Genomic DNA, 15799 nt, shown 5'->3' with positions numbered 1-15799 from the left:
TCCCTGTATCTTGGTAGAATTCCTGACATACAGAATCTGTGAGATTAACAGATTGTTGTTTTATGCCACTAAGTTTTGGGGTAATTTGTTACACAACCATAGTAACTGGAACAAGAATGAAAGCAAAGGAGAATATGTGGTACGGTGAGACGGGAGAACTGTAGGGAGAAGAGTGGGGTTAGAATAATCTATATGTTGCCAAGGACAAAATAGGACTAGTACTAGTAGGTAGCATTAGGGAGACGGATTACAGCTTGGTATAAGGAGAGGCTTTTAAAGCATTAAAACTGATCAATGACAGAATAGGCTCCCCTGGTAAATAATAAGTTCCCTGTCAATGAAGATACTCAAATGTAAACTGAAAGAAGTTATTGAAGAGCTACAAATCTGAACAGAAGACTGGATTAAGGTGACTTTAAGGTTCCTTCCAGTCAATGGAACATGACAGCAGATTAGGTCTGGGGTACAAGGAAGACGGATGAGAGAGAGATGACATCTGGAGCCTGATGCCCGAGAGACCAGTGATACCATACATAAAAAGAGAGACTATGAGAGGATTTAAAAAGATTCTTCTTTTCCGTTCCTTTTGCCTCTTGGCCAGATGACTGTTAATGGTCTTTCCCACTTTCTACAGCCTCTCTCATACAGTTTCACATGATAACTACCATGATAATGGTTTTTAGCATGTCATTGCCCTGATCAAAGGCTTTTAATGACACCACTGTCACCACCACATTCAGCAGATTGTTTTATATATCACACAGTATTTTTATATTTGTTACCTCATTTGAACATCATAACAGTCTGGTAGGCACTAAAATCACCACTACATACATCTCAAAATCCAGCCAAATTAAGTACTCTGTTCATTCTTCATGTTTTTTTCTGCTTTGATGTCTTTGCGTATGCTATTTTCTTTGTCTATGTTTTTCTCAACTCTAAATGTTCCAACCCTTTTTATCTTTCAAGGCCTAGATTAAATTTTAGTTGCTCTAGAAAACAGCTAATTCCTACAACTAAGAGTGACCTCTCCCTCCTCTGAAGTCCATCAATGATGATGTGATAATCCAATATTTATTAAGCATTTACTATGTGCCAGGCAGCATGCTAAGTGCTTTTTGTGTGTTATCTTCTATCCTCTGTATCACTCTCTGCCTTATACCATGGATATTTGTATATACCTCTTCTTTACTAGCTTACAAGGTCCTTGAGGACTTGATCAACATCTTAGTCATTTTTGTTTTCTCCCAAGCCTAGCACAGGGCCTGGCACAGGCAAGCACTGTATAAATATTTGTCTAATGAATGAATGAATAATTCAGGCAGGCAGAGTTAAAGTTTACCTTTGCTTGAACAAATGGTTTTCAAGCACCCTTAAACACTTGAGAAGCACTCATTTATATCCACATAATTAATGGGCTAAATTACAAATCATTCTTATCTTTTTATGACACAGGTTTCCAGAGACCTTGGCTAGAACTCATTTTGTTAGTGTAGTTTACAGATGCGAAAATAAAAACCACAAATACACATAGTAACAAATTTCTTTTTGTGTAAAAATATTCTAGCATTCAGAATAGTGTTTTCCAACCAATCAGAATTAACTAAGTTTTACAAGCTCCTCTTTTTCTTCTCTGCAGTCATAAGGACTGTAAACTCTTTCACTTTGGATCCACTACTTCTTGGCCCTCTTGCTATAGTACTTTGCATAGTTATGAATCTAGAAATGATTGCTGATTAAGTGAAAGGTTTTGTGTTGGTTACAATTTATAATCACTCATTACTGTTCTGATCCTATTAGTTTGGCTAAGGAGCCAGCACCTTAAGGGGGACTCAGTGAGCCTCAGTCAATTATGGCAGTTGAGTCACTGCCCTGAGATTTGAAAACTATCCTTTTTTCCTTATTTCTTGCAGGCCCAAGAATGGAAAACTGGTAACAGTTAAGGCCAAACAGTCATTTCTGAAAGTCCTATCACAGATTGTTGAATTTTGTTGAAGTGATTAAGAATTATAGCTTGTGAACAATTCACGTATTAAAATTGTAGCGTAATCCTAATATAAAAATCAATCTTTTCACCAGAAGATCACAATTTCGATTTTTACTTAAAGAAATGCAAGTTTACTGTTCAAAACCAAGCCTGGTACAAAAATAATCGGTCAGTACTTTTCTCCCCCATGCTGAAGCAGAGATTAACAGTGTAAATACTGACACCCAAATTGTCTTTCAGAAAACCTAGGTAAAAATTAGAAGATTAAGGGCACAACAGGAGGGCAGTGCAAAGGCAGACCTGCTATAATCACCATCACAAAGGCCGGCCACCGGCAGACTGCAAAGTGTTTACTCAAAGCCCCGCGCTATCAATTAGTGTACATAATTATCTCAGGGTCTGCCAGTTCACGAGAGGCAGTTTTTGAAGGTCTCTCTGGCCCCCCTTTGTCTTTTACTCCTGTTGGTCACAGAAGGGCTTTGAGGACAAGCCTTCCTCGGCGCTCAGGCTCTGGCTGGCTTCCCTAGGCAGCCCCAACAGGAATTACGTGAATTCCTCCAGTATAACAACAACCAAGCTACCTTTCTCCCCACACACGGCTTTGACCTTGTGCTGAGACTATTTAACACATGCAACAAAGTGCTTTCAACAGGTCATTGTAGTTTATAGTTTAAAAATATAATTTCCACGAAGAAACAGGAAGTATTGTAGCACAAAATGGGCTGTCAGTATTAGAGGTAAACAAATCAGAAGATGTAGGAAAAACTCCCTGTATTCCTGTAGCTTGGCAGTATTCAGGAAATGCTGGAAGACTGAAGGATGAGAGGAAGAACAGCAGACAGGGGTCATTCTTCTTGTCTCTCGGAGAAGCAGCTTACACTGATACTGCTAAGAATTTCCTAGGTAAATTAAGCCAGGAAACCACCCGAACCTGCTTTTGTAGCAAGGCCTACCAACAGAAATTTGCAGAGTAACTGAGGTTGGAGAAGGAAATTATATTGGGGAAAAAATAGATGAAGAATTCTTAAAAACCACTAAGGGTTAATCATTGATTTATTTAGAATCCAGTTGTATATGTACATAGAAATAATTATACTTCATTTTATGAGTGTGTGTATATACGTATAGAATAAGGTTTTATATATAAACTTCATACATACATACACACACACTTTGGTCTGCCTGGATAATCCTTAGGCATGTCTAGAATCATGGAAAACCACGTATATCCCCTAATTTGGAGACTATACCATCTGCCACTCAAAAATTTCAAGTCAGAAACTTGGGAGTCATTGCAGACTCCTCACTTCCTTTTACATCCCATACTATCAGCTCTATGCCGTTTCCCTTACATTTATTCTGCATCCTCAATGTATCTGCTCCTCTCTATTTCTACTGTCTCCACAGGCCCTCAATGTTTCAAGAGCCTTTTTACTATTCCTTCTGCCTCTAGGCTCATGCCATTCCAGTCATTTCTATACTTTTCAGGAGTGATCATCGTATAACAGAAATTTGAACATGTATGGAGCTCACTGAATACCTCATCTCCTGCCACTTTTCACAGTCACCCTATTGTAAACTACATCAAACTGAACATGAGACAATGTCTTATATATCCATAACTCTTGGTTTGGGTTGCCCCCAAAGCAGTCCCTGAAACAAAGATATGGGTGTTAGTAGTTTATTTGTGAGGAAGTAGAGAAGGAAAAGAGGGTAGGGAGAAAAGTCAATCAAGTATGTGTTAATGAACAGGTTACCACTGGGTCCCTTTGAGAAACTGTACAGAACATACCTCAGGATTGTCCCACTGAGGGTTAGTGGAGCTGGGATATTACCCACCAATTTATTGTTGGAGAGTCACTCTTGGGGGTGTTAACTCCCTGGCACTTCTAGCAAACAGCTACTTGTTCAGTGAATATCCTCAGGCAGAGAAATACAGGAAGCCACTTGTAGGTGACCTTCTGATAGGCCACAGGCACCAATAACATCTACTATATCATGCAGTGCCCATATTATGCCCTTTCTCCCAAATGAATTCTTTACTCCACTTGTCTTCCTGGATCCTTTAAGATTTAGGCTATCGAAGCCCTTCTTGACCTCCTTTGGAAGTGCTTTACTTCCTTCTCTGTGCACATTCTCTTCTGTTGCAGCTATTATGTTGTAGCTATTAATTTGCAAGTCTGACTCCACACCAGACTCTGGGCTCCCTGACGGCAGTAACCTTACTACTTAGCTTGGTGTCTGGCCCAAGGCAGATGTTCAGTTAATGTCTACTAGACAAGGACATGACTGTGTGTGTTAAAGAGAAGAGGATCCTGTTTTCCACATATGTAATTGAGAAAATTTTCAAAGAAACAAAATGTATGCTCCCATATTTTGAATAATATAAAGTCAAGTGTGTAGGAGGGAACACCAAGGGAGGAATCTTGGGTCCTAATTCAAGTTAGTTTGGCTCAGTTGCTTTCCCTATAAAAATGAGTGGCTATTAATGACCTTTAAACTTCTTTCAAGTTCCACAGATTTCAAGTGACTGAATCCATGTGTAAGTGAAAGCTGAAGACCACAAACTATACAACAACCACATATGGAAATGTTTATGTGTGTGATATTCATCTGGATTCAAGGAAAGGGTATAGGTGACAAAGACTTGAGACGCTGGCAGGTTTATAATGGTGTGTATACAAAAGAGTGAGTGTTGGAAGGGTCTCCTGGGTGAGAGGATACCTCCCAGGGAGTGGCCTGGCTACTGCACAGGAGCTAGCTGGGCAGCATGGCAGCCTCCAAGCTGGCAGGTGCCAATGCCCTGGATGGAGCCCTGTTACTGCTGCCAGCCTCTGGGCAGTGTGGGACCACCCGAACTTACTTAGGTCACAGACCTACAAATAGCCACTTCCTGAGTTCTCATCAAATCCCTGGAAGGTAGGCTCTGGCTACATTTCTAGAGGGAACAGACTAAGTGGAACACTGACTACAGGCCGTGCTTGGCTTCCTTGACACTCAGACAGTCTTAATCTTCCTAGAAATGTGACTCGGGGTAGAGGGATTAGGCAAGAATAAGGAAGAATAGGTGGGTGTCGGGATCCTACGCATAACAGACTAACAAATGTTGAGGAAGTTCATTTCAGAAAACGAATTCTCTTTTAAAATATTCTGAATACAGACATTAGCATCGTGTGTACATTGAATATGGCTGGATAAGGTTTCTTTAAGTAGCTAGACTTTATTAGTTTCAAATCATTAGTTTTCTTCTTGACAAATCCCTGATATATATATATATATATAGATATAGATATAGATAGATATAGATATAGATATATATATATATATATATATATATATAATTTGTATGCAGTGCTGTTTAGAATTTAAGTATAAGAAAATTGTTTTACTGAACATCCTCAATATGCCTGAGGGATGTGTCATATTTCTATCAGAAACACTAAGTCACTATTGCAAATGATTTTTACTTGGTAGGAGGGGAGAGAAAAGAACACGAGGCGGTTTACTCTGTCTCTCTTAGAGAATTATTGTTTTTGAGGACAGTCCGCAGGGTGGAGTGAGGGGGTTTAAAGGGCCAACCAGGCCAGTAGTAGTCCCTGGCACACTGGCTAAAATGATGCCCATGGGTCATGTGTGACGTCAGGGGGCTACTGTTTTTGGATGGCTCCTTTCTCTTATTCCTGGAGATACCTTGGAAGGACAAATAAAGAACCTAGGAGGCTATAATTGAAAGCATGTGATGGTCAGGGCACTGTGAAGCTGTGCCGTGTTGCGCTGAGGGCCTGACGAGATTTGGTCTAGGCTTTGTCACTGACTTGCTGACTCAAGGAGAATCACTTGATTCCTCTGGATCTCAGTGGAAGAGGGGCTGGATGACTTCTAAGGTCTCTTGTAGAAATTATAGTTAAGTTTATGACACCAACAAGAAAAATAGGCTCTGACAGGAGCATGTAGCCAGGGAAAATGAGAAATATTAGACAAGTCTCAATATGGGAAGCCAATAAGGACAGAGGTAGCACAAAGAGGAAAACAGCCCAAGATGACCACGTACATCCCTATGAAATGACTCCAAAATGAGCAAAATCCAAGAGATGTTTCAAAAGTTGACTCCAGACTGACATCAAGTAGAGGCCTTACCTTCCGGTGACCGCAAAGCACAGCGTGCACATTCCGTGTAAGAGCCCTGCGGCATGCTGCAGAAATGTGGCCATTTTGGGATTCTCATCCACTGGGCCTTGCACCGAGAGGAAGCAGCCACAAAGCTTGTCGATCAGACCAATGTTCACCACGTAGCTAGATGTGGGGAGAAATGTGCGTTATCAATCTGCATAGTCTGGCAACATCTTCACCTTCAAAGATAAATCTTAACAAACACAGGCTTAGACCCTTCAAACAAGCAAACACAACACACACAGGTTTGGGTACAGCATCTTAAATAACAATTTCCTTAGATTTAGTCCTGAAAAATCAGCTACTTCTGTAAATGGTTCTCTTTTCTCTTTTGGTTATTCTGATGCTATTTTTTCAGGAAAGTGATCATCTGATCATTCTCACCCGTCTAGAGAGTCTGACAATAATTGAAATGATTTATAATGATCTCTATCCTCTTGAAAAGCAGTACTTCTCAAAGTACTAGGAAGCTAAATTCACCAGAATTCAGAAAATAAGATAATGCTACCCAGACACTCCTGTTACAACCTAAACTTCTAATGCCACTTTGGATTCTCTACTTTTTTTAAAACCCTATCACCATCAAGAGTATAACAAACAGTGAGAATCTAATTGCCCTCTGTTATGAAAAGTAGCAGTCCTGAGAGTTGACAGGAACATTTATGAAGTCACTTTCATCTTTTCAGTCTATTAAACAGTTTTCCAGAGCTGTTTATTAACCTGGACCAACAACAGTAGCTCTTTTATTAGTCCACAAAGCAGAAATAATTGAAAATATTTGAAGACTATAAATGATCTTGTGGATAAATCAGCCTTAGCTTAGAGATTTTATACCAATTCAGTGCTACTGCATTTACATGTATGAAAAGCACAGGACTCTGAATATAGCAGTTCTGAAAATCAACACATACAAACTTTCAGCAATATGTGCAAAGGAATTGATGCTTCTGCTTGTAAGTGCACTAAAATCCCTATCTGTTCATTTACTAATACAGTTTTTTGTAAAAGGAGGGAGAATCTGATGAATAATTCATGTTTGGAGCCTCTTCTAAGTCTACTATTTAAAAGGTATAAAATAATGTTCCCTTTCTCCTTTTACATTAGGAAATGCATTTATCTGGTTACTGAGCATCTCCTACAGCAGGGGGTCCCAACCCCCAGGCCACGGACCGGTACTGGTCCCGATCCGTGGCCTGTTAGGAACCAGGCCGCACAGCAGGAGGTGAGTGGCCGGTGAGCCAGCGAAGCTTCATCTTTATTTACAGCTGCTCCTCATAGCTCGCATTACCGCCTGAGCTCCACCTCCTGTCAGATCAGCAGCGACATTACATTCTCATCGGAGTGCGAACCCTACTGTGAACTGCGCATGCGAGGGATCTCGGTTGCGCACTCCTTATGAGAATCTAACGCTTGATGATCTGGAGCTGAAGCAGTACTAGATGCTAGTGCTGGGGAGTGGTTGCAAATACAGATTATCATTAGCAGAGAGGTTTGACTGCACAGAGACTATAATAAATTAATTGCCTGCAGACTCATATCAAAACCCTATCAGTGAGTGGCAAGTGAAAACAAGCTCAGGGCTCCCACTGATTCTGCATTATGGTGAGTTGTATAATTATTTCATTATATATTACAATGTAATAATAATAAAAATAAAATGCACAATAAATGTAATGTGCTTGAATCATCCCAAAACCGCCCCCTCCCAAGTCTGTGGAAAAACTGTCTTCCATAAAACCGGTCCCTGGTGCCAAAAGGTTGGGGACCACTATCCTACAGTTTGAAAATTGGGAAGTATGAAATGATGACCACTAACCCTATTATCTTATAATGAAGGGAAAATGACATATTGACATATTGAACCCTAGCCCTGCAAGTTACTGGATGACCTTGGGCAAATTACCTTGCCCTTCTTAGTCTGTTTCCTTTCTATTTATTTATTTATTTATCTATTTATTTATTTATTTATCTATTTATTTATTTATTTATGGCTGTGTTGGGTCTTTGTTTCTGTGCGTGGGCATTCTCTAGTTGTGGCAAGAGGGGGCCACTCCTGATCGCAGTGCGCGGGCCTCTCACTATCACGGCGTCTCTTGTTGCGGAGCACAGGCTCCAGACGCGCAGGCTCAGTCATTGTGGCTCACGGGCCCAGTTGCTCCGCGGCATGTGGGATCTTCCCAGACCAGGGCTCGAACCCGTGTCCCCTGCATTGGCAGGCAGACTCTCAACCACTGCGCCACCAGGGAAGCCCCCAGTCTGTTTCCTTTTTAATGTAATAGAATGTTAGTATAAGGTTCTTGTAATAAGTGACTGATAAGCTAGTACATGCAAAGAAGTTGATACATTTTATTATTAGTTTTATTGTTACTAGTAGTAATAATAGCAGTATTTTAAAAATAGAGGCATGCAAACTTACTAATCATAAATACAATGAAAATGAAGACAACACAAAATACCATTTCACAAATATGAGACTGACAAAAATCAGTGAGTTAATATAAAACACTGATAAGGATATGAGGAAATGGATTCCTAGCCTTTACTGATGGAAAGTGAAATCTGTAAAATCACTTTGGAGAACAATTTGGTGTTACTTGGTAAAGTTGGACATGCATTTATCATAACATTCATAAATTCCTACTGTAGGCATATAAACTTGAGAAACTCCCATATAGGTGCAAAAGAAGGTTTCTACAAGGATATTCATTGTATCATTGCTTGAAATAGTGAAAAAATAGAAACTATTGCCCTCAAATAGAAAATGGACAAACTGGGAATTTATTCATTTAATAGAATCTGTAGAGCAGTTAAAATGAATTTATCAGATTTATATGCATCAACATAAGTAGATCTCAACCCCATGTTATGTGAACATAGAAACTGACAAAGTATGACAGCATTTATGTAAATTTTAAATACACACAAAAAATAGAAAGCAGGATATATTGTTTATGGATATTATATATAAATATATACATATAAATTTTATATACACAAATATATTTTTATATATTTGTATATATTTACATATATACATATATATTACACACACATATATGAAAATTTTATAAAAATGCATAGGAACCATATACACACACTCTAACATAGTGATTTACATCTTGAGCGAGAGTAAGGGGAAAGGGATGGAGATGGGGAGTTAGCTGTATCTACAACATTTGGTTTCTTACCAATAAGAAAAAATATCTAAGACAATATGGAAAAATGTTATTGGTTACTGAAAAATGTTGTCAAGTTGGTACATAGGTATTGATAATTTTGTTAGGTGTATGTTGATATACTTCATCATAAAATAATAGAAAACTTAAATATTTTAAAAGGCAATAATGACAAACAGAAAAAGCATTTGAAACCTGTAAGATGAAGGGTTAATGTATTTTCCCCCCATGTTTATTGAGATATAGTTGATATATACATCATGTAAGTTTAAGGTGTACAGTGTGATGATCTGACATATGTATATACTGTAAAATGTTACTGTTTTCCAGTTTCACAACATTGTGATTGGAAAAGATACTTGATATAATTTCTGTGTTCTTGAATTGTTGAGACTTGTTTTGTGCCGTAACATAGGATTCATCCTAGAAATTGTTCCATGCGTATTTGAGAACAATATGTATTCTGCTGCTGTTGGATGGAGTGTTCTATATATGTCTGTTAGGTCCTTTTGGCCTATAGTGTTGTTTAAATCTGCTGTTTCCTTATTGATTCTCGGTCTGGAAGATCTATCTATTGTTGGGAGTGGAGTATTAAAGTCCCCACATATTATGGTATTGTTGTTTTGTTCTCCTTTTAGTTCTGTTAGTATCAGTTTTATATATTTAGGTGCTCTGATGTTGGGTACTTAAATATTTACCACACCACTGTCATATCCTTGGTGGATTGACCTCTCTATCATATAGTGACCTTCTTTGTCTCTTTTAACCATTTTTAGCTTAAAATCTATTTTGTCTGATATAAATATAGCTAGCCCTGCTTTCTTTTGCTTACCATTTCCTTGAAATATCTATTTCCACCCCTTCGCTCTCAGTCTGTGTGTGTCTTTAAAGCTAAAATGAGTCTTTTATAGGCATCATATTGTTGGATATTGTTTTTTTATCCCTTCAGCCACTCTATGTCTTTTGATTGGAGAATTTAATCCATTTACACTTAACGTATTGATAATTACTGATTGGTAAGGACTTACTATTGTCATTTCATGAATTATTTTCTGTTTTTTAGATCCTTTGATCCTTGGTTCCTCTCTTGCTGTCCTCTTTTGTGATTTGATGACTTCTTGCGGCAGTATGCTTTGACTTCTTTACACTATATGTATCTACTACAGGTTTGTAGAAGCTTAAATAAAACATATATATTACATCCTATTTTTAGTTGATAACAAGTTTGATAGCATACAGAAACTTTATACAGTTGTCCCTCAGTATTTGTGGGGAATTGATTCCAGGACCCGCTATAGATACCAAAATCCGCAGATGCTATAGATACCAAAATCCTCAGATGCTCAAGTCCCATCATTGGCCCTCCATACCCTCGGTTCTGCATCTACAGATTCAATCAACCACAGATTGTGTAGCACTGTAGTATTTATTGAAAAAAACCTGCATGTAAGTGGACCTGCACATTTTAAACCTGTGTTGTTCAAGAGTCAACTGTACTTTTATTTCTCCCTCCTCATATTTTAGGTTATTCATGTTATAATTTACATATTTTTATAGTGTTCATTCAATAACAAATTACTGTGGTTATGTTTATATTATGTTTGATTTTTAACTTTCAAACTAGACTTGTAAGTGAATTATGCACCACCATTACAATACCAGAGGATTGAATTTTGACTATATGTTTACCATTACCAGTGAGTATTACACATCCATATGTTTTTTTTTCGTCTTTTTAAAAATTTATTTATTTTATTTTTGGCTGCATTGGGTCTTCGTTGCTGCATGTGGGCTTCCTCTAGTTGCGGTGAGCAGGGGCTACTCTTCGTTGCAGTGCGCAGGCTTCTCATCGCAGTGGCTTCTCTTGTTGTGGAGCACGGGCTCTAGGCATGCGGGCTTCAGTAGTTGTAGCATGTGGGCTCAGTAGTTGTGGCTCGCAGGCTCTAGAGCGCAGGCTCAGTAGTTGTGGTGCATGGGCTTAGTTGCTCCACGGCACGTGGGATCTTCCTGGACCAGGCCTCGAACCCGTGTTCCCTGCACTGGCAGGCGGATTCTTCTTAACCACTGCGCCACCAGGGAAGCCCATCCATATGTTTTTATGTTATTACTTATCATCCTTTTCTTTTAAAAAAAAAAAATTATTTATTTATTTGGCTGTGCCAGGTCTGAGTTGCGGCACGTGGGATCTTCATTGCCACGTGCGGGATCTTCGCTGCGGCACGTGGGATCTTTAGTTGCGGCATGCAGGATCTAGTTCCCTGACCAGGCATTGAATCCGGGCCCCCTGCATTGGGAGTACAGAGTCTTAACCACTGGACCACCAGGGAAGTCCCTATCATCCTTTTCTTTAAACTTGAAGAATGTCCTTTAGTATTTCTTATAAGGCAGGTCTAGTGGTGATGAACTTCTTCAGCTTTCGTTTGTTTGGCAAAGTCTTTATTTTTCCTTCATTCCTGAAGGACAGCATTGTTGGGTACAGCATTCTTGGTTGACAGTTTTTTCCTTCAATATTCTGAAAGGCTGTGCCACAGGCTGGGCTTCTTGATCAGGTTGGCTGCTCGCTGTGCTCTGATGTTGAGCAAGGTCGCTGGCTGGCTTCTCTGGTTGGGAGGGCCTCCATTTATATCCCATAGTTGGGTGGGTAAAGAAACTGTCTCTGTGGTTGGGAAGAGTCTTTGTCTGGGCTCCACTGTGGGGTGGAGATGCAGGCTATGCTCTGTAGTTGAGTGGGACAATAGCTGGGCTCTAAGACTGCCCAGGGTTACTGTTCAGTCTTCCTGGTTATGTGGGGTCAGTGGCTAAGCTCAACAGTTGGGTAGTTCTGCTGGCTTGGTTCCCTGCCTAAGAAGGGCTGTAGTTTGGGTTTTGCAGCTGCCTGGGTTCCCCAGCTGGCCTTCCTGGATGGTCAGAATGAAGGCGATGCTGAGCAAGAGGGCAAGGATGATAATTTGCTTTCCTGCCCAGGTTGTGTGGTAAAACAAGCTCTACAGCCAGTACAGTCTGGGGACCGGGGAACCTAATCAGCAGAACTGCCAACTGAGCTCCGTGGCCAGATGGGGCTACAGGCTCAGTTCCACAGATGGGCAGAGCTGCTGCCTGGGATCTCCGCTTGGGCACCACCACTGCAAGCAGCAATACAGTCCACCAAGATCTGAGTGCTGACTGCTGTCAGCCCCTTCACACCTTTTTACTTGATCACCAGTGGTCAAGCTCTGCAGATCCCCCCAGCGATCCCGGTGAGGTGAGACCCAAGTGGAAGTGTCCCACAATGCTGGGAGAGCTGGATGTCCATTTGGGCTCCTTCTTCCCCCTGGAGAAACCACAGGCTTGTGGGGGGATGGGGGCTCATGCAGTGTTGTGCTGGCCTGTGGGAGGGCTGTTGTGGTCAGAGTGCAGCTGCCCCTCTTACCCTTCTAATGTGGTACTTCTTGATCTCTGAGGTCCGGGGGGAGATGCTTCAGTCTCATCTACCTCCTGCATTCTGAGTTTTCACAATGGTTTCTTGTCTATGGATAGTTACTATCTGGCTTTCTTGTGAGGCCATCTGTTTGATGACACAATCTGATCAAAAGTAATGAACTAAGACCTTGTAGACACAGAATTATCACAGGGAATCAACACTGATCCTGACAAATAGGAGCATCATCTACAGCACTGGAGTCCACTTCATAGTACAAGATGGTTGGCTGTTCTTTAGCACATTCCATCCATATCTCAGCAAAGTTCTGGAAGCCAAAAAAATCCAAGATCAAGGTGCCAGCAGGGTTGGATTCTTCTGAGGCCTCTCTGTTTGGCTTCCAGATGGCTGCCCTCTTGTTATCTTTCATATGGTTGCCCCTCTATGCATGTGTCTAATGATTTTAATACATGAAGAGCTTTTACAATTAAAAAAGTCAATACCTCCAATAGAAAACTGGGCAAAGTACATGAACAGGCTACTCACAAAATAATTAAAATGGCCAGTGAACATTAAAAAATGTTCAATATCACTACTAATATAAAAAATGAAATATTTTCGCCTCTCAGTTTGGCTAAGACTCAAAAGAATGATGATATCCGACAGTGTCTAGGCTGAGGGTACAAGGACGTACTCATATGTAATATTTATGTAGGACAATTTGGCAATATGGATCAAAATTCTTAATGCATATTCTTTGACCCCCAAATTATACTTCTCAATGTTTAATAGAAGACAGTAATCAACTGTAGGGAAAGATGTTCTTTACAGTATAATCTGTAAGAGTAAAATACTAGAATAAACCTATGTAAGTAATAATAGGTTACCAGAAGCAAATCATGGCTACATAATTAAATACTTGGAAAGCCAGTAAAAATTCATTTGCAAGTTTCTGTTGATTTGGAAAAAAGCACTTAAAAAAAAGTATGACCAAACAATGTGTATATATTACAATTTTTTTCATAAAATAACCACATATATATGTACCAAAACCAAAACAAAACCAATGATTATCTTTGGGTGGTGGGATTAAAGATAATTTTTGTGTATTCAACAAAATCCATTGTGCTCTTCTGTGTTTTTCAAATCGTTTTTCTCACTGAGCACATATTAATTTTATAATTAGGAAACAAGTTATTTTAAAAAGGGGAGGGCTTCCCTGGTGGCGCAGTGGTTGAGAGTCTGCCTGCCAATGCAGGGGACACGGGTTCGAGCCCTGGTCTGGGAAGATCCCACGTGCCGCGGAGCAGCTGCGCCCGTGAGCCACAATTACTGAGCCTGCGCGTCTGGAGCCTGTGCTCCGCAAGAAGAGGCCGCGATAGTGAGATGCCCGCGCACCGCGATGAAGAGTGGTCCCCGCTTGCCACAACTAGAGAAAGCCCTCGCACAGAAACGAAGACCCAACACAGCCATAAGTAAATAAAAAAACAAATACTTAAAAAAAAAAGTAAAAGTCTATTAAAAAAAAAAGGGGGAATGGGGAGAGAGGCAGAGGCAAGCTATCTGCTATTGCAAGAGAGACTGCACTCTTAAAGAAGTAGCAATGGAGCAAAGGTAATAAATCTGAGATATTTACAAGGTAGAATCAATAGGTACTAAAGACTTAATTGGATATTGGTTTAGTAAAGGATTGTGAAGAGTCTTTGACAATGCTCAGAATGCTGGGTTAAGTAACTGAATGGGATACTGGTGCTACAGATAAGGACAGAAGACACAGGAAAAGTATCTCCTTTGGGTAGAAAGATAAGGTGTTCAGTTTTGAACTTGTGGAGCCTGAGGTGCCTGTAGTACATCCTAGCAGCTAGGAAAGTGCTTGGCTAAAGTACAGTTTTATAACTTCTCCTTGAATAGATGCCTTATGTTTACTAATTTTTGATTCCAAAAGGCTGGTATCAGTGACTTGGACTCACCTATTTGCCTCTTGGTTGCAAAGTTTGATTTCCCTGTTTTGAGAGACAGATATAAATTTCTAATTGAACATGATGAAAAGAATTGTGCTTCAGCAAAAGACCATGAATAGCCAAAGGAATCCTGTGAAAGAACAACAAAGCTGGAGGTATCACATTTCCTGATTTCAATCTATATTACAAAGCTATAGCAATCCAAATAGTATGGTACTGGCATAGAAAGAGACATGTAGACCAATGGAACAGAATTGAGAGCCCAGAAATAAACCCATGCATATCTGGTCTATGAATATTTGACAAAGGAGCCAAGAATCTCACTGGGGAAAGGATACTCTCTTCAATAAATGGTGCTGGGAAAATCAGATAACTACATGCAGAAGAATGAAACTGGACCCCTATCTTACACCATTCCCAAAAAAAGAACTCAAAATGGATGAAAGATTTAAATGTAAGACCGGAAACCATGAAACTCCTACAAGAAAGCATAGAGGAAAAAACTTGACATTGGTCTTGGCAATATTTTGTTGGATATGACACCAAAAGCACAAGCAACTGAAGCAAAATAAACAAGTGGGACTACTTCAAACTTAAAAACTTCTGCACAGCAAAAGAAACAATCAAAAAAATGAAAAGGCAACCTGCAGAACGGGAGAAAATATTTGCAAACCATATACTGGATAAGGGGTTAATATTCGAAAAAATAAGGAACTCCTACAATTCAATGGTAAAAACACAAATAATCCAATTAAAAAATGGGCAAAGGACCTGAATAGACAGTTTTCCAATGAACACATACAAATGACCAATAGGTATAGGAAAAGATGTTCAACATCACTAATCATCAGGGATATGCAAATCAAAACCACAATGAGATACCACCTCACACCCGTTAGAATGGCTATTATCAAAAACAAAAACACAAAACAAAAACACTCCCAAAACCAACAGATAATATTGGCAAGGATGTGGAGAGAAAAGTGAACCTTTGTACACTGTTGGTGGGAAAGTATATTTGTAAAGCCACTATGAAAAACAGTATGGAGGTTTTTCAAAAGATTAAAAACAGAACCACCATATGATCTATCAATTCCACTTCTGGGTA

At 39.7% G+C, this 15799-nt stretch overlaps 1 protein-coding gene across 10 annotated transcripts in view; it reads right to left on the bottom strand.

Moving 5' to 3' along the window:
* The window catches only part of SCAPER (S-phase cyclin A associated protein in the ER), a 467951-nt gene that overhangs the window by 58044 nt on the left and 394108 nt on the right, over positions 1-15799 (bottom strand). For all 10 annotated transcript variants that reach the window (XM_082452595.1, XM_082452600.1, XM_082452599.1 and 7 more), the window contains one exon: positions 6125-6280. In XM_082452595.1, coding sequence (XP_082308721.1) covers positions 6125-6280 — 156 coding nt within the window. The remainder of the gene's footprint in view (positions 1-6124; positions 6281-15799) is intronic.

This window comes from Balaenoptera physalus, assembly GCF_965194825.1.
Source record: "Balaenoptera physalus genome assembly, chromosome: 2".
Lineage (NCBI taxonomy): Eukaryota > Metazoa > Chordata > Mammalia > Artiodactyla > Balaenopteridae > Balaenoptera > Balaenoptera physalus.
Note: the sequence above shows the minus strand (reverse complement) of the source record. Positions and strands in the feature narration are given on the sequence as shown.